The 19,908-nt window shown below is 38.5% G+C and overlaps 1 protein-coding gene across 50 annotated transcripts in view; it reads left to right on the forward strand.

Annotated features, from left to right (window-relative positions):
- Positions 1–19,908, forward strand: part of PTPRD (protein tyrosine phosphatase receptor type D) — a 1,118,901-nt gene that overhangs the window by 985,333 nt on the left and 113,660 nt on the right. For 28 of the 50 annotated variants that reach the window (XM_042455420.1, XM_042455426.1, XM_042455437.1 and 25 more), the window contains 4 exons: positions 7,576–7,785; positions 9,162–9,322; positions 14,595–14,609; positions 15,855–15,967. In XM_042455420.1, the coding sequence (XP_042311354.1) occupies positions 7,576–7,785; positions 9,162–9,322; positions 14,595–14,609; positions 15,855–15,967 (499 nt within the window). The remainder of the gene's footprint in view (positions 1–7,575; positions 7,786–9,161; positions 9,323–14,594; positions 14,610–15,854; positions 15,968–19,908) is intronic. The other 22 variants (XM_042455423.1, XM_042455429.1, XM_042455430.1 and 19 more) reach the window with 2 other exon arrangements.

The raw sequence follows: 19,908 nt of genomic DNA on the forward strand, positions 1-19,908 counted from the left end.
TGTAAATAGTATCATGTCCCACTCACAAGCACGCTTAGCATTTGAAATAGAACAGGCAGCCTCTTGTGCCGGCAAACTACATGTCCCACTCACAAGCACGCTTAGCATTTGAAACAGAACAGGCAGCCTCTTGTGCCGGCAAACTACATGTCCCACTCACAAGCACACTTAGCATTTGAAACAGAACAGGAAGCCTCTTGTGCCGGCAAACTACATGTCCGGCTCACAAGCACGCTTAGCATTTGAAACAGAACAGGCATTCTCCTGGAGGGTTTCCCACAGGGTTGCCATAAGCCAGAAATTCTGACATACTCCAGCTCCCAGAATTCCATAGCCTTGAGACATAGAAGAGTCGGGCTTTGAGTTCTGGTCCCCACAACACACTCCAGCTCCCAGAATTCCATAGCCTTGAGTCAGAAAAGATTTAAAGCATTGCCAGCCAAACTGGGTTACTTCTCCAGTGTGGATGCAGCGTGATGGGCTCCCTCCTGGGCTCCCTTTTGCCTCCCCCTCAGCCCCCCTCCCATGCCCCCCCAAGTCCTGCCTTCACTCTTGTTGGGAAATGCAGGCCTGGCCAAGGGGGGAGTTGGGCACACAACAACAACAACAACAGAGGAGGAGGGGGAGGGGGAGAAAAAAGAAGGGAAAGGAGAAAGAAGAAAAGGAGAAGAAAGAAGAAGAATAGGAAAAAAGATAAAAAGAAGAGGAGGAGGAACGGGAAGAAAAGGAAGAGGAGGAGGAGGAGGGGAAAGAGGAAGAGAAAGAGGGGAAGAAAAATAGGAGGAAGAGGAGGGGGAAGAGAAAGAGGGGAGGAAAAAGAATAAGAGGAGGAGGAGGGAAAGAGGAAGAGAAACAGGGGGGAAAAGAGGAAGCAGCTTGCCTGCAATTTGCATAGCCTTCTCCAGGCTCCAGCCTTGGGCCCGAGGCGCGAGGCTCGAAAGAGAGGAAGCTCCTCCTCTTCAGGCTGGCTGGCCAATGGGGAAGACTGGAGCTGGGGCAGGCTCCTGCAGCAGGAGCAGGCTGTCCAGCCATTGGCCAGGCAGCCTGAACAGCAAGAACCTCGCGCCCCCCTTTACGGAGCCTCGCGCCCCCCACTATTTGAGAAACACTGGTTTAGAGAATCCAGATTTCCATATTGTTGGATTTCTTTGGCTTGTTCCTATCCTTTTTCATGTTTTTCTCCAGTCCTGAACTGTGGGTGGAGATGGGTAAGTGATAAAACTCAGTTGCTGCATCAGCCTGTCTAGTGCAGACAAGTGCTTCTGAGACCTGAAATAGGTACCTGTGCTTCAAAGATTCCTTTCTACAGGTCATGCACTTTCTCTTGCTTTTTGCTAATTGCTATGAGGCAATTAGTGATGAATCGTATTTCTTAATTATCCCAGTACCAGTCACTGTTTCCTTGGTGAAAGCAGTCCTTAATCACCAATTTGAATCTCATTAATTTTCATGTGTGTGTCTTTGTGTTTACATATTACAGTGGTCTATTTTGTCATTTCAAAAACCAGGTGAAACAAATAATTAACAGAAAAACAGTATTTGGAGTAAGAGGCTATTCACAATTCATCTCCCAATAACAATAAGCAGGAAGCAATAACCGGTTTCCAAAGCAGGAAAGTCTTAATAAACAGAGAAAATGATCTTTGCTGAATTATGTCTGAGTACAAAGGGAGGCAGATCTTGACTTTGCAATGGCATTGTTCACTAATATAAGGCTATACAGAGCACTGTGTGGAAACTTCACTTCCAGCTAATTATAGAAGAGGAATCTCTCAGTGGCATATTGAAATATGCAGTTAAGTGTAAATGGAAGAAGAACTCATCTTAAATTCGAGAGACTGCATCTCCTTATATGAACCTGCTAGAGCTCTAAGATCTTCAGGAGAAGACTTTCTCTAAATCCTGCCAAGGTCACAGGCTTGCTTGGTGAAGACACAAGAGAAAGCCTTCTCAGTTGTTGCTCCCATTCTTTGGAATACCCTTCCATGAGAAACTAGGCTGCCCCCCTCCCCAATCCTGCTTGCTTTTTATTGACCAGCCAAGATATTTTTATTTAAACAGGCATTTGATATACAGTCGGCCCTTCTTATACACTGATTTTTTATACAGGGATTCAAGCATCCACGGTTTGAAAATGTTCAAAAAAGTATAAATTTCAAATATCAAACCTTGTTTTTCCATTTTTTATTAGGGACACCATTTTGCTGTGTCATTATATTTAATGGGACTTGAGCATCCATGGATTTTGTTATCCATGGGGGATCTTGGGACTAAACCCCAGCATATAACAAGGGTCCACTGTATTATTCATATCAGGGCGGTTTTTATGGAGCAGGTGGTTTTTAGTTATGCTTTTAACTTTTGTATATTTTATGTGATTTTAGATTGTTTGTAGATTATTTTAATTGTTTTGGGGTTTTTGGAAACTTTTAAATGTTTTCTTTTTATCTGGGAGCCATTTTGGGTCCCTCCTGGAAGAAAGGCAGCATACAAATGAAGTAAATAAATCAAAATCTCAGCCATTTCCCACATTTCTGTGAAAATTTCACAATATACAGCATTTTCTTTAAAATATACCATTTTTGCACACCAACAAAAACTGTATTTGTACACAAACAAAAGTTTCCCAAGAAGGCCTGAAAGTGTGGTCAATAATTGTCTGTCCTTTTCTTTCTTATTTGGGAAATGTTCAAAAAATCTTGTGGCATGTTCAGACATGTTGAGATAGCTGTTCTCACTGAAGATAAGAAAACTTGAATATTTGTTACAATTCTAATTGACACTTTGCTATTTAAGCCAGACAAGCTTGTACCAGTGTGTCACCTGAACAGGGTCAGGCCTAGTTAGTACTTGGGTGAGAGACCACTGGGAGTGCACTGTGCATACTCCATGCTGTATTTGGGGTCCCCATATTTTGATATGTTCTTAAGAGGTCATGATGATCTTTTGAAACACTATGTGAAGTTCTCATGAGTTCTCTCCCCCCCCCCACCAAGTCCTCTGTATTTTCTCTTGCACCAAGAGACGAAAGGATGTCTCACTGCATTGAAGTAGTAAGCCAGTGCTTTCTGCCTATCCCCTGCTGTGCTGCCAGCCAACCTTCCTGTCCATGCACCATGGAGTTGTCATCCAATCACTATTTTTGTAACCTTAAAGTTAAAGCTATCCACCAGCTCATTGTCAATTCCTGGGAAAAACCATCAAGTCTTTGTTATCTTGCAAGATAGCACATTGCTTGAACCTATATTTCAGTATAAATATTGGTTTATATTTATATATAGCCTCTGCACACAAAGTACACATATAGTTGTCATAGGCTGTGTATATGTTCTGTGTCAGCCTAACCAACTCCTGCTTTTCATGGTCTACTCTTCAGACAGGTAAATGTCACCCGCTTTAAATCACTCAAACTCCACTATCCAGTTTCCATATTTCTATTTCTGTTAGCTCTGAATGCTGGGTCTGTTTGAATTACTAGTGTGTGTGTATGTTTGCACTCTCCATTTTTACAACTAAAACCCTCTTAATTCCACCCAAATTTGGAGTTGTTCTCAGTCATTTGAAGTACACACAGGTACCAATGGTCCTAAAGGTTACTCAGCCTCTATTTCCCCAATATTTAAAGTAATGCTAACATACTTGGTGGAGACCCCTCTAGTTTCTTTGGAAAACACCACCAAGTAGTGGTGCCAAGGATCTCCAGGTAGGACTAATAAAGAGTTCTGGCTGAAACCTTCGAATATCATTCCCACTTAAGAGTTTGCACTAGATGGACCAATGCAAGGACTCATCTCAGTTTACTATATTGCTATGTTGTTCTGGCTTTGTTATACATTGGAACTTGAATCCAGTTGTTCTGCATCACAAGGCAGTCCTGTGGTTAGTTAACCAGCCTGACTTGATGAAAGGGAAGATCTAATTATTAGACTGAATAGTTATATTTTTTACATATATATGTTCTAAATGGGTAACGGACCTTTCACTTTAAACTTGGAGAAAAATATATATCTTTTCAATCACAATTTCTTCTTTTTTATTTTTTGCCAAATTATTTTATATTAATATTGAGATAATCACATTGCAAAAGAAAAAAGAATCTCATTCATCACCTGAAATCTGAAGTTGTGTTTGCAGGAACGAAATCTTACTGAAATATATAAGAGTTATCTCTAATTTGGAATAAAATATTTAAGCCTGGGCCCCATGGCAACCACAAAATGCATTTCTAAATATTGTTTTAAAAATAGAGTGTGTCATATTAATTAGATTTGAAATGTAGTTGGGAGCAAGCTTTTATTAGTTCACTTCTATTCAAATTAATCTTGATGGGGAGGGGAGATACCTCAGGGGATATGTGTGATAGTAATGTTGTATGACAACAGCACGATCTATATATAAAATATGAATGAAGGAGGGGGCACTTCAGGACTTTTCATTCATGTGAATTAGATCATGTATATGAGATATTGACAGGAGCCACAAATAAAGAACCAGACAAATGAACAAAATTTTCCTGCAACAATTCTTGGCCTGCTTTACACCTGCCACTCATTCCTTTGAATCACTAGTGTGTCTGCACTGAGTACTTCTACACTGAGTTCTGCAATGACTATTCTAACCACAGTAGTCTCATCACTGCGGTTGCATAGCCATCTGTACTTTTTGGGATATGCATTGACTGATAAGGGTTAACTACGGGTATGATTGCTGCAGACATAACATCAAAAAGAGGAGGGACTATCATTCAGTTGAGCCAACCATTTCTGATTCTCATGTTTCAAGTCTTGGGAAACCCTAACAAGAATCCTGGGCTGATAAGCAGCTTAGCAGTTCAGGACTTATTCTGTGCAAAATTTGCATATGGTCCGGCACAGAAAACCACATTTTCATTTTCTGCACAGAGAAAGCTGTTTCCTTTTCAGAAAATACTGCAATTGCATCATTCCATGCAAAATTCACATATATTTAATTTGCACTGAAAACAGCATTTTCTGCACAGGAAAAATTAGCAATGAAATGCACTGCCAGCATCAGCACTGATCTTTACTTAAATTTCGATTCCATTGTAGTAATAAGTGTTCCTTTAGAGCGCAGAACAGGGTACACAGCAAAAAAGCCAGCATAATAAGGAGTTGTTGTAATGTTTACAATACTGATTATACTATTGGTATAGGTAAAACTATATGCATAATACATACTTGGCCTGCATTGCTGTTGTTGGCCTATGCAGGCATAAGTACATTTATACATGAGGTTACATTTTATAGGAGGTACAGGAGGTTGGTATCCTAATGAGGACTGCACAAGTAGTGTAACCATTGTGCAAACGATAAGCATGAGACATTGCTCCCTATTGAACACAGTGCAATTCAGTACAACTCCAGTGTAATGTAACTCTGCCCTGACAGAGACTGCACCTACACTGTAGAAATAATGCACTTTGACACCATTGCTCCGTCCTACAGAGTACTGGGATTTGCAGTTTTGTGGGACTCTAGCATTCTTTGCCAAAGAAGTCTAAAGATCTTTTAAAACTGCGTATCCCAGGATTCCATAGGATATTGCTACAGCAGTTAAACTGCGTTATTTCTACATGTAGATATTGCTACGAGCAATATATTGTAGAACTCACACAGAGATTTAAAATAGTAAAGTAATTGAAAAACACAGTTGATGACCAATCCATGAAATAATGAAACCACACAGAGAACGTGGGATAAAATATGGGCAACTTTATTTAAATTGTTACCTATTTAAACCTGTTTCTTGAAAAATGCAACAAAAGGGGGGGAACAACCTAATGCGGGACCAGCTGAGGCAGGTTGTGTCTCCTAGACCACAGTTTCCCTTGTGTGAAACACCTGAACCCCGAGCAGAATCCAAAAATGGGGTTGCTACCCAGCTGACCAACTGTTGGAAAACCTACCAGAGGATCCAACCCCCAAGACACACAACTTCTTGGAAGACAAGATCCCCTAGCCAATCCCAAGGACAGCCTCCTCCTCACTGGGGGCAGTTCGAGAGTCATATCCTTCACCGAAAGGGTGCCATAAGTGATCACCAAACTCTTCCTTTTCCCCCCACTACCTGCCACAAATAAGGTGCAAGCATCTGCTTAGCCCCTATCCCCAACCAGGCTGGCCCTAATGGCCCTCATTGCCCGTTGCATATCTCTAAGGAACAACTGGATCCCCACTTTGGATAAATGAATGCCATCCACTCAGTAGAACTCTGGCCACTGCCACATTTTGTCTGGATGAGGGAGAAAGTGGGAAATAGCCCAAACAAAAGCATCCCAGGCCATCTACCTTGGATAGCCAGTAAAATGAGAATTTTTTCTGGAAACATAAATGTGGAGGAAATTTGAAGAAAAAAATGTAATAGTACACATGAAAAGTCAGTTCGTTACTCTAGGATCATCAAATGATACACTCAATAGTTACAAAGATAATTTACTGTTTGAAATTCTTTGTGTGTGTGTTAAAATAGAAATACAAAGGCCAAAAACAGATGGCCCTAAAGAGGCGGCGTCATGCTGATGTTGTGTATGTGTGTGCAGGAAACCCATTGCCTTTCCCTTGCTCTGACCTCTCCTGCCTTTTGATTCCAGCTCAGCTCTCTTTCTTAACCCTCATTTCTTACTTTTTCTGTCCCTTTTTTTCTACCTCCCTGCACCACACCCCAACTCTCTCATCTCCCACCATTCCTGCTTATCTCCCCCCTGTTAAATTTTATACCACTTTATTCTGTTATCAGTTTCCTTTGTGGAAATAATTATGAGTGATGGGACAATTAATTTAAGGAAAGGTGCTTTGATTTAAATTAAGGTTTGGATGGGAATTGTGAAGATGATCAAGTGTGAACTTTCCTTATGCTTGACTTAGCACTCAATCAAATTCTTGAAATTCAATGTCAGTGTGGAAATTTCTGTGCCCATGTGCATGTTCATGCCCATAAGTCTCCGTGATAAAACTACCAGCCTGTTTTTCTGTCTGCCTTTCTGGAGATTATCACACAGGCAAAAATGATGGGAGAGAAGCGGGATGCTCCCATCACTATGATTCAGTTTGCTTTCTGTGAAATGCCAGTGAATTATAGTAATGATTTCTTATTCTGTATAAAGAAATATAAATGAGAAACACTGTTGATGAATAAGAAAATTTTATGCTAATTTTGAATCAAATGAGCCACACTCTTCAAACTTTTGCATTTCTAAAAACAACCTGGACTATGGTGTCCATCACTAAAAACTGAGCTAAGCCTTTTGTCTGATGTTGGAAGTTATATCTTGTTAGGAGTGAGTAGTAATGAGATTTATGGACAATCCTTTATAATTCAGCTCAGAAGTAAGCCCTGTTGAGTTCAGTAGGACTTACTCCCAGCTAAATGTATTTGGAATGGCAACTTTATTGTAAGTAGGATTTGTGACTAAATAAGGATAAATTGTATTTTTGCAGTTCCTGGGACTGAACTCATTTTTAATCAGCCTGTCAATGAGTTACATTAATTTTGTTTACAGTTATCTTCCTGTTTTCCTTCTATCCTCCTCTATCTTTTCTTCTTCCTACCCTAAAGCTACTTAAGGAGATAGCACGGAAACGCAGGAGCATTCGTTTGGGGAGAGAAGTGGATTTAAAGCCATATATTGCAGCACACTTTGAAGTTCTTCCTACTGAGTTCACCCTCGGGGATAAGAAATTGTATGGTGGATTTGAGAACAAGCAGCTCCAGAATGGCCAGGAATATGTTGTCTTTATTTTAGCTGTTATGGAACACTCAGAATCTGTAAGTTGGCAGCAGATTTTTGGTTGTTGATTTGTTCCTAAATGTACCTCTTGAAATTTTTTGTGGCATTCTTAATGTGCTGTACTTTTTCTCATCTTCTGTAAGGCTAGAGCTAAAGTGATGCTTATAAAAATGTTGACTGGGTTATAAAACATCCTGTCCCCCTCTCTCTTTATTTTATTTATTTCATTTATCTCTTCTTTTTCTTCTAATATGGGGCCCAAGGCACTTCCTCTCTTTCTATGTAGAAGACTCTTGGCCTCGTGGCTAACTAATGTGCTACCACAGTGGACTTACTATGGATTCTGCATCCTGACTCTGTCTTTTTATGTTGGCATATGGTCTAAAGGCAATGTACTATAATATTCGTATTCAAAATATAATTACAAAATAGGTCCACATATAGAGATTTAAGGATTTTGCATTTTTCGATTGAATGTATTGTATGCGTGTGTGCTACCCATATAGATCAGTAAAGAAAATGTTGCTAGGCCCAACACCATCAGTGAATATGATTACTATTACCATCTTAATCATCTCTCCTTGTATCCAATGTAAGTTATTTGCTTTGCCAATTGAAACCTCATATTGGTGTGCATGAATTTATAAGGGTATGTTGTTATCATGCCTCTAAAGGATGGCTCTTCCTTGCCTTGAGACATATTGCTCAGGAGTTGTTGCTCATGCCAAACATCTTTGGGAAAAGGGAACTAATCAAGGACATGCACAGCTAGCTTCTTTAATTATAGTAATTTGCTACTGACTTTATCAGTGAAATGTAACAGAGTAAGAGAATAATGTAACAGAGGAGAATTCCTGAGGTGATCTAAATAATGAGTTGTGTTTTTGCTCTTATGTAATTCATCTCTTTCTTATGTCCCCTTAATGCTTGAGTTGTTTTAACTTCTTTAACATGTAATATAGTTTTGTTTAAAAAAATAATTATGCAGGGATGGAACGAGGATTGTGGGAAGGCACTGGGGAAGTCATTAACATTTTAACATGCAAGTTACTTGATATCTTCCTAATTAAAGCTGCCATGTGTGTGTATGTTGGAACCTGTTGAACTTAATTAATTCAAGTAGAAGGGTTGCTTCCCAATGTATTGTTCTTCCTGAAAGTTTTGCTTTTCTTCACTGAAAAGAGGAGGTTTTAGCTGTGCTTACTTTTATGCTTGTAGTTGAGTTTGACAGTGAACATCTCTGTTGTCCATTTTCTACTTTTCCCTTGGAACTGTTGAAGAGATAATCACAGGAATGAAAGCTCTGAGCATAAAAGGTGGAGGGATGTGCAGTTCACAAGAAACCTATTTCTTATAACAGTTTTTAAAACTTTTTGCTACTTTGTCTCTAAAGAAGAATCTTATTTCCCTCTAGACCATGTATGCAACCAGCCCATATTCTGAAACAGTTGTGTCAGTGGATCTTAATCCTCAGCCAATTACAGAGGAAGAAGAAGGCTTGATTTGGGTTGTGGGACCAGTTCTTGCAGTTGTTTTTATCATCTGTATTGTCATAGCCATACTGCTTTATAAAAGGTAAGTTTACAAAATAGTTTACTAAATAAGGGCAAGCTTTAGATAGTTTTCTTGTGCCAAGTCATTTTAGCGAAGAAATAAACATCTCTGGTTTGTTGTAATAGTGATACGGTTAAATTCTTAAACTGTATGCTTTTCATATTTGGGAGTGGGAAGTAGTGAGCCCTCCACATTTGCTGGGGTTAGGGGTGCTGGACCCCCATGAAAGTGGGGAAAATGCAATTAAAAAATCATATTTTTTATACCTAAGATAACACCTATCTTGGAATTTCTTGGTCCTCCAGTGCAACTCTGTGGTCAACATCCACTGGAAGTTGACCATAGAATTACACCGCAGGACTTACAAATGCCTAGAGACGTGTTTTCTAGGTCCTCTATCATGAATTTATGGTCAACTTCTGGTAAAGTCATGCTAGAGGACCTAGAGATTCTTAGAGATAGCATATTATTCAAATCCTTGAATAATCAAATCCACAAGAGTTAAAGCCGAAAACATGGTGGGTTGGCTGTAATGCCAAAGAAAGGCGAGGAGCAATTTTTTTTCCAATGTAGCCCCATTGCCAGTGTAAAGCTAATGTCTCACGCTTCTTGCTTCAAAAGTATAGGTGTATCTGAATAGTTTTCACAATCGTGGCAATAACAAATATCCTGTTTTCAAATTGGCGTCCTAGTTGTGGGCACTGATCTTGACAGAGTGAAGCTTTCTGATACAAGTGACTCATTCGCTGCTACAATCCAATGTCCTAGTGCCCTGGCTTTCAATACAAAATCTAAGTAAAGGTGTTAGGAAGATGAGCACTTGCTAAACATTATCGTTATCACCATCATTATCTTTATTTATACTCTGCCTTTTCCCTAAACCTGGAACTCAATCCAGCTTGCAGAAACACCAACGGATGGAAATAGGTGCAGTAATTCCTTTTCGGCTCAAGCAAAGTTGTCTTCAGCAATAGTATTTTGTTTTTGTTTTTAATATTCATCATGAAAACTTAGCTGGTAATAACTGTAACAACTCTCCTTAACATCCTGCCAATACATACATTTGGCAAGATGAGGAGCAACCTGAAGCAGCAGATGCTGAGGGCTTTGGGGGAGGAGGATGCAATGAGAGGTTAGAGGACAGAGTTATGGGGGCTGCCTTCCTGACTTCATCTGTGGTGAAGGGTGCTTTACTCTCATACTTTCATAAGTGTTGAATTAAGATTCAGTTGTCCCTCAGGCCAACTTCTTTGTGTTAAGGGTAACATTTTATCGATGTTCACAGGCAGCAAAATACCTTAGTCTGACTTTTACCCTAACAAGTATTATTAAAAATTATGTCTTCCCACATGAGTGCCTTCAGAATTTTGCAGCACATACTTTCAATCTGATGTTGAAGTTGAACGACAGCAATTATATGTTTAAATGATTCTTTTTGATTGTTGATTTGTTTTATTGTATTTTAATCATTATGTTTTAATTTGAAAATGTATGTTGATGGAAGTTATAGAAAGATTGTAAGAAATAATCATACATTTATATCAGAAACAGTTTCTTCGCCTAACAGCTGATGTGCAGCCACAAATATTATGCACATAATTCTGCCATTATAAGCATACAGCAGAATGCTGTGCGTGGGTATACACTCTACATTTCAAAATTCATTTCCAACAAAAATAAAAATAGTATCTGCCACACAGTGCAGATTCTGTATCCTTATAGTTGAATCTGGAGGTGGTGCCTGCATCCTGCCAGGACATGTATGTAGTTTTCAGGTATCATATTTTCAAAGCATTTATGCTTCACTTTCTCTTTTTATTTAATTATGGTTGTCATACAAATTATCCAGAATTAATGGCTAACTGAAATTAGATGGAAACATGACAACGTCTTCTGGCCATTGCTTGAAACCACAAGTGGGGAATTTCACTGTATCGTTTAAAGAGAAAACTGGAAATCTCCTTTATAAATATGGCTGCAGGCATCTCAGCTTTGAGAACCATGGCTGCAGTTGCACTGCAGAAATAATGCAGTTTGACACCACTTTAACTGCCAGGGCAGTGGTTAAATGCCTGTACTGCAGCCATTCACTCGAAACCACAAGGTTGCGAGTTCAAGACCAGCAAAAGGGCCCAAGCTCGACTCAGGCTTGCATCCTTCCGAGGTCGCTAAAATGAGTACCCAGACTGTTGGGGGGCAAATTAGCTTACTTGCTAATTAGCTTACTTGCTGTTCACCGCTTTGATCTTTGGAATAGCGGTATATAAATAAAACAAAATTAAATTATTAGGGCTCCATGCTATGGAATACTGGAAATTGTAGTTTATTGTGGCTTCACTGCTCTGTCACAGAGAAGGTTTAATATCTCACAAAACTATAAACTCCAGAATTGCAAAGCATTGATTCATGGCAGTTAAAATGGTGTCAAATTGCAGATGCAGCCCCTGACACTTTATATATGCACTGCAAAATGATGTGTCATTGTGTAGTTTGCTGCAGCCTGGAATGCAAATTTGCAAAACAGTTATAGAGCACGAGGAAGGGAGAGTTTTGTATTTGCAATGTAGAACTGATAATAAGAAAATATTCTATACCATATGTTGCAATAAGTTCACACTCTGGATGTGTTTTCCTGTTTGCCAATAAATGTTGCATATATTTTGCTGTATACCAGTAATACCCAAGCAGTTATTATGTATGACGTAAATGCAATACTTTTGTACAAATATCTTTGAACACTCATGACCTCTGAGCTGTAAGAAGGTCAGCAATGCTAAAAGGGTTGGTTTCTTCTTAGAAAGAGAACTCTGGAGACGTAGCTTGTATTTCTGATATTTATCTATAAATATATAAGAAAAGCACAGGAAGGCAAATAGAGAACTGAGTTATCAGTGCCTCATTAGGTGATAGTTCCTAGAATTCTGTGAGGAAACAAATGGCAATAAATGTAGTCTGCAACATAGGAGTTTATCGCACAGGTCCTCCAGGGTCCATTCTGAGAACGGAACGGAAGGAGCAGTAACGAGTGCGGAACGAGTGGGGAACGGATTTTACCGCACACTCCAATCCCTCACTCGTTCCGTTCCCCCTCTCTTCCGTTCTTGAGAATTTTTGAGAACTGTTCAGAACAATTCTCAAAAAGCGTTCCCTCTGGAACGGAATGGGAACGGAAGAGAGGGGGAACGGAATTAATTTTAATTTAATTTGTTTTATTTATATACCGCTATTCCAAAGATCATAGCGGTGAACAGCAAGTAAGCTAATTAGCAAGTAAGCTAATTTGCCCCCAACAGTCTGGGTACTCATTTTAGCGACCTCGGAAGGATGCAAGCCTGAGTCGAGCTTGGGCCCTTTTGCTGGTCTTGAACTCGCAACCTTGTGGTTTTGAGTGAATGGCTGCAGTACAGGCATTTAATCACTGCGCCACCAGGACTCCTAATGAGTGAGAGACTGGTGTGTGCATTAAAATCCGTCCCCCACTTGTTCCTTTTCCTGCCAGGCCATTCTGAGAACAGCCCACAAGCCCGGTGCGATAAACTTCATAGTATGAAAATATAGTAAGAAAATTCATTAATAGGGTCCAAGTTTCATTGAGAGATAATTCTTTTGGGAGTAGGAGGAACAATTAAAATATGGCATGCAGTACAAATGAATAATCGGTTCAGATATTAATTTGAGCAATTGGTGTTAAAAATCAGTTGTCTGGTTTTTTTATAACTTATAAAATGCAAGGTAGGATTGCATACAATAATGTAAAACAAATTATGAACTTCAGGACTGCACTTCTTGAGGGGCAGGGACAGTACCTCTCTGTCCCCAAATGAACTTACCATTCAGTCCCCAAAGTTCTAGTGTTACAGAGAGGAAGGCATTGAAAATTCTCAATTCATTGTACTTATATTTACTGTGATCACATTCCTGTAATACAGTGCCCCCACGTTATCCGCGGGTGCGCGATACCTGGATTCCAGCATACACTGGAAGCCTGCGCTGGATGAAGCCTTGGCGCGCCCAGAAGAAGCAATGGGGCCCGCCGTAGGCATGAGCATACACTTTTTTTCCTTTACACGGGGGGGGGGATCCCCTGCATAAATAAAGGGTGCACTGTATCTTTGGCCCTTTAAAGTTACTGCCATGCTTGAAATTTGGGACTTGATAGAAAATTTCATTGGAGGGCAAGATTCTTGTCTCATTCCCCACCCTCAATAGATACGTGTCTGATATGCTGGAATAATTAGTTATTAGTAAATCCAGTTCATGGAGATCTCCAGATCTTGGAAATGTTACTTTTCCAAGCTCTGGAATTAACATATGGTATTACGTGAATTAATTACACCATTGCTTATGAAAATGATATCACTTTTGTAAGCTGTTATATGTGCTCACTTTTAGGTGTATGAATTGAACTCAGTAACTCTGTTATTCATGTAAAATTGGAGAACAGAAAGAGTTTGTAATCAGATCAATAATAGATTCTCTGCAGAAAAAAGGCAAATGTGGTTTGTGTTTTTAAGTAGTAGTAGCAGTAGTAAAAAGAGGAAACAAATTAAGAAGAGGACAGTAGCACTAAAGCTTTTTGATTGCACTCATAAGAAATATTGTTCTTGGTAGCATCCCTTATTAAAATAAGTGTGGGAAAAGAGAGAAATAGATGCTTCCTTTTTTAGGCTGTCAGAATATTTAAGGTGTCTAGCCTCTGTGGTAACCTTTCCCAAGCTTGTTTATCTGACTGTGCTTTATCAAATATTTCTTCACTTCAATTTCCCTCTTTAAAGTGTTTCTCTTGTTACCCAGATAATTTTTAAAAATTACCCTCATCTTTAAAATAGCACAGAATGCTGTGAGTTTATTTATGCATCTCATACTTTTGGCCCTAGACTTTTCTATAAGCATATATTTTGGAAATCACAATATCCCACAATGCACACATGTTTTCCCCCAAGAAGTGTACTACCATAATACTTACACTATGCACCTCTCAGATCCTGGATACACAGGAGCAGGCATAATGTGAGAAAGATTGTGATACAACATCCATCTCAAACTAAACTAATCATATTGCTTCAATTTTTTCATTCATGAAGTCTTTTGAATGAACATTGTGTCCTCAACTTTTCTTTATTATTATTTATTTATTTATTATTAATATTAGAGAATATTGTGCTATTTTATAGGCTGTTTTTTTAAAAAACATCCAAATTATAAAATGCAGTTGCCTAACATTTTACTCCATTTGCTATTGCTCAACTAACATTTAACCTTTTTCCTCCTTCTCTGCTGCATAATAATGGAGCAGTAAACCCGACAGGTGAGAAGTTAAGAACAATTGATCTCGGTATTCTCAGGAAAAGGGAACTGAGAAAACAAGTATAGGAAATGTATCTTCATTGGCAAATGTTCACTTAGAAATTGCACTGTAAGTGAATTAGGTCAGATATATAAGAAGTGAAGATTCCTTAAAACATCATGCAGAATAGAAGGCTTCATTTGGGCAACTAGAAGTGAAGACAACTTTCAAATTTCCCTGTGTACTCAAACATATTTAGAGCTAGCATAAAATCAATTTACAAATAAATAAATAAATTTCCATGTTTTTTGAAATGTTGGTAGTCAGAAAATGAGTCTGCAGAAGAATTGGCTATTGACCATGAACTAGCTTTTCACGTTCTGTAGCTCCATATCCAACAGGGAAATAGTGCTGAAGAAGTTCTTCTCTTTATATAGTTAATAGTGGGAAAGATCCAGTTTTATAAGGATACTACATACATCTTGAGATTGCTAATTCCAGAGAAAGTTGGAATCAGTGAAACTTTAGAACTTCTCATCAGAATCGGTGAAACTTCATCACTTAACATTCAACAAGGTTTAGGCATGCCTCATTATCTTTTGACTGTGGTACTTCCCTCCAAGCAAATCCATTATTGTAATGATGACTCTAGGCACCGGCTGCATAAAGATTTCTCACTTATATCTTCTTTAGTTTGAAGCAAAAAGTTTCAGTATACATGTTATTCTGTTAAAAACATTAGATTATTTTCATGGATTGGAACTTTAAATAAGTAGTTTTTTAAAAGGACAGTGCCATAGTTTGAAATGCAAAATATGGACATATGAGGAGAAACCAGGACTAACAAGAATCTTCACGGTTCTGGATTTACTCTCAGCCAAATTTGTACACTAAGTCTTTTTGTGTAAAACAACAACAACAACACAGCATTTGCTGTGCAAGGAATGACTTTTATATGCAGGAAAAATAATTGTGCACCGAAAATGTTACTTTCTGTCAGAAAAAAAAATGCTGTTTCCTCTACAGATAAGGCTGTTTTCTGTGTAAAAAATGTTTTGTGTGAATATTACATAAAATAAGTCCTGAATTGCAAATAGTCTCCAAAAACTGCAAAGTGGGAAGAAAATGGCTAAAATAACTTGTTGCTTCCATTGAAAACAAACTTAACAAAGTATTGCATCCCAAGCAGTAGATGTACAATATATGTGTTGAATGACAACTTGTTGATTAGTCTTCTTATTAAATATGTTAACTTTGTCCATGTAGGAAAAGGGCAGAGACAGACTCTAGGAAGAGCAGTATACCCAACAGCAAGGAGATTCCTTCTCATCATCCAACAGATCCTGTAGAGCTACGACGCCTTAATTTTCAGACCCCAGGTAAGACATGAAGCATTCTAAGTTAGTTCTATAAATTATGCAATGCCGGATTACTTTTTATATAAATGAGATGTAGAATGTCAAATGGATGTATTTAATTTAAATTACAACCTTATTCTTATTTTGATCACTTAGGATAAATAATTTTGAGAAGACTATTCTGTTGTTCACAAACACAGAAAACTGACAGTTTACCTATTCTATTGGGTTCATGCTGAGAACTTGCTCCCAATCAATTATATTTATTTTCAGTGTACCATACTTTTTAAAAATACCTTGATATTGAGTGGTGTAAAGATAAGGTATCTGAGGGTTTTGTGTGGTTTGTGTTGGGGGGGGGGGTTCAGGCTATGTGGCCATGTTCTAGAAGAGTTTATTTCTGACGTTTTGCCAGCATCTGTGAAGATGCCAGCCACAGATGCTGGTGGAACGTCAGGAATAAACTCTTCTAGAACATGGCTACATAGCCTGAAAAACCCACAAAAACCTATGAATGCCAGCCATGAAAGCTTTTGACTTCACAAGGTATCCTGAGTTTATAATCAATTAGGGGAAATCTCTAAACTGTTTTATTTTATTACAAAGGTAGAGTTCCATCTTAATTAGGATTTAAAAATAACTTTAAACCAAGGCTTCAAATACTGCTTGAAATGGGAAATTGATTAGCTCAGATCACACTTTATGGTGATACCAATGCAGTGCTTACCTGTGGTTGCATCTACGCTGTATAAATAAGGCTTCGACCTGGGATGCATCTGGGCAGCTGCTCATGGCTAGATCGGTGGCTATTTAGTTATGATAACATCCAGGGGCATCCCGGATCCAGAATTGAAGCCAGAAGAGGTAAGCCATCTTATTGGCCAAACCGATAAGCTCCTAAGGCAATCTGAATCCCAGTGCTTCTTCTTCAAAAGCATTGGTTTGGATCCAGATTTGCACTCAGCAGAGTTCCAATAATGTGGGAGGATGGATGAGGGTAGCAATTTTGTCAAATTGCCCCATCTCCTCATGCACCACCATCTTGCATACTGTTCACTCTCTGGAGCTCCCTGAACTCTTATTTTCCTGCCCTGAAAAACTATTCACCAGAATAAATGTTTGTTTCTGCTCCTGGAGGCTTCCAGGGATAGGAACATTATGTTTACAAGAAATGGTCTGCCCCAGAAGTATCCAAAATGTGAAAAAATGAAAGTAGAAGTGGACCAGAAACCACTTCCAATTCCAATTTTTTTGATTGCTCCCCCCAAAAAAGGGCCTAAATCAGCCCCCAGAGGGTACCAAGGGCAGAAAATCAGGTCCCAAGCCTCCAAAAGTGCCACTTTCTGTGCTATTAATCATGAGGGGGTTTCTAGAATAGCATGGGAGGTGGTTCTGTGGCCAAAATCAAAGAAGGCAGCTAAGAATATTACTGCCTGATCCATTTCCTTCATCAGGAAGCCTCTACTCTATCCCAGTTCCCTCTGTATAAGGAAAGGCTGCCAACCGTGGGAGAAATAAGACCAAATCCAACCCATTGTAACTGAAGTCCCAAGTTTCTATTCTGATCATGTGTTTTCAAAACTTGTTAAAATATTTTTTCCTAATAAGTATTTACTACATATATGAAATCCCTACAAGTGTTTACTTGCTATATACGTATAGTAAATGTGAGTGCTGGGGGAAAAGCTTCTGCAGAAAAGTAATCAATATGCTTTACTAAAATACTTTACATTTATACACACTAAAAAAATCATTATTTCAGTGTAAGTTTCAAGAGCAAAGATACTGCAAAAAGCTGAAAGGTAGAATTGAAGGATGAGTAAGTAATTAAAAATAATTAGCATACTCTCTATATATATTAAGGGAGGAAAGCAGAAAATACATCCTTTTTGCAATTACAGAGAAAATGTAGTTCAAAACATATAGGAACTTTGTGAATAGATTCACCATAAAATCCAACTTGCCATCTTGTGTCATGATAGCAGGGATAATGGCAGAGTGCCAGCTTTTGACAGATTCTACTAAGCTAGTAAGGCTTTATATACAGCATCAGTGTTTGCTTGTGTGTATGTTATCCAGATATGCTTTCCAAATCTTGCTGTCCTTGCCAAAATGCATGCAGCAACATGTTCACCCAGCAAATTCAAGAACATCCTCAAAGGAAGCTCAACATCACATTAGTCCACTCAGGAATTTTTCAGAGCATGGACTCTTTGGCCATGTTACCCTACTTCAGAGCAGCTGTAGTTAGCATACCTACAGCTGGCCATAAGTACCTAATCTTTGAATACACTGAACGAATGGTTCTTGGAGGAACAGCTGTTTTCTTTCTGCAGCATTGCTCTATGGGTGTAAATCAGAGACACAGCTGTGTTCATTTGAAATATCAATATGCAAAGGAATCTTGCATCACCTTTGAGATGAACTGTGTGAAAGAATTTGTAGCATGAGCTTTCATAGAGTTGGTGTACTTCCTCTAATGTATGGAGTGAATTATGTCCAGGAAGGGCCTTTGTAGACTGTATGAATACCCATGGGAATGCAAAACTTGTAGGTGGGGTGATGAGGTGATAAGTTCAGTTTTCATAATGGTTGTTGAGGGACAAAAGCAGGAATAAAGATGTTGTCTAAGGCCAGGGTGAGTGTATTATATGAATGTAGGGGGGAGTTTGGAGTGTGTTTAGATTGGGAACCAGAAAGGAGATAAGATTAACTGGCTAAGAGTATCCAGCACACAACACATTTTATAATGTTCTTAGGCAGTTTAACTCCTTTCTGTTTCCCATCTGAACACACTACATTGCAAAGCGCCCTCATCTTAGTTCTGCCCAGTTGCTGCCTTCCAAACATTGAAAGTAGACATCACAGGATTCATGCTTGGTCTTTATGGCTGTTACTTTAAAGCTAGAATGTAATAGACCTGATTCCTGAATGTCATATGTGAAAATGCATTGTTAGAGACTGAGTAGGGATTATTTTAGTGATTTGATTTGGCTTTTAAAAGTTAGACTTTGGTATATTCATGACAGGTTCTCAAGCAAGGAATACTGATGACATCTGAATCCAATTGTACACTATATTAGGGGCATAAGAAGGGCCAGAAAAAGTAAAAGAAAGGAAAAAGAAAAGAAGTTTAATGTGCATACGCTATTTGAACCACTTGCTCTGTTAAGATGTAATATATCTATTGGACTGAAAGAGACAGGATTTTCATTTAACACTATTTTTAATAATTTATATATGAGTTTTTAATGTTAACATGTTTCCTGTTCAACTATATTATCTTAATTCACACCTTTTAAAAATATTTTAGTCAGCTTTCTGAACTGTGAATATATAGCCGTGTGTCTATAATTCACAGAACACACATGGTAGGCAGCTGTTGCTAATCCTTGGACTCAGTTGTGTGCTGTACACATATGGTGTGTAGAAAGTTCAACAAGATATGCTGGTGTATATTCAGCAAACACATTTTAGTAGAAAGTATGACTCAGTCCACAAAGTGTGTTTGTTTGTTTAATTTAGTTTAGTGTCTCAGTGGGTGTTCAGCATATGTGAATGTTGGGCTCAGGAATAAAGAACAATGATTTTAGCAATTGACTTTTTATATGTTTTTCACTTATGGGATTCATTTTTCTACCTCTCATTGTTGTGCCCTGGTACTACTACACAACAGCATCAAAGAGCATAAATGAGGGAGGGGGAGCACCTCCAGTATCATATAAAATGACCACCATTTCCAGAAAATCCTCATATATCATGTAGGTTTTTTTGTTCTTTGTTTGTTTGGTTTTGGAGCTGAATGCTACTCACATTATACTACAAGTATACTGTGCCTTGGCACAGAATAATATTATAGGGAAATAAATCTCTGTTTATTGCATTCTTACATTCAAGAATAAATATTTTTTAAAAAATTATCCAACTAGATGAGATTACGACCATTTTTGCACATTTTCAAT

This window comes from Sceloporus undulatus, chromosome 2, assembly GCF_019175285.1.
Source record: "Sceloporus undulatus isolate JIND9_A2432 ecotype Alabama chromosome 2, SceUnd_v1.1, whole genome shotgun sequence".
Lineage (NCBI taxonomy): Eukaryota > Metazoa > Chordata > Lepidosauria > Squamata > Phrynosomatidae > Sceloporus > Sceloporus undulatus.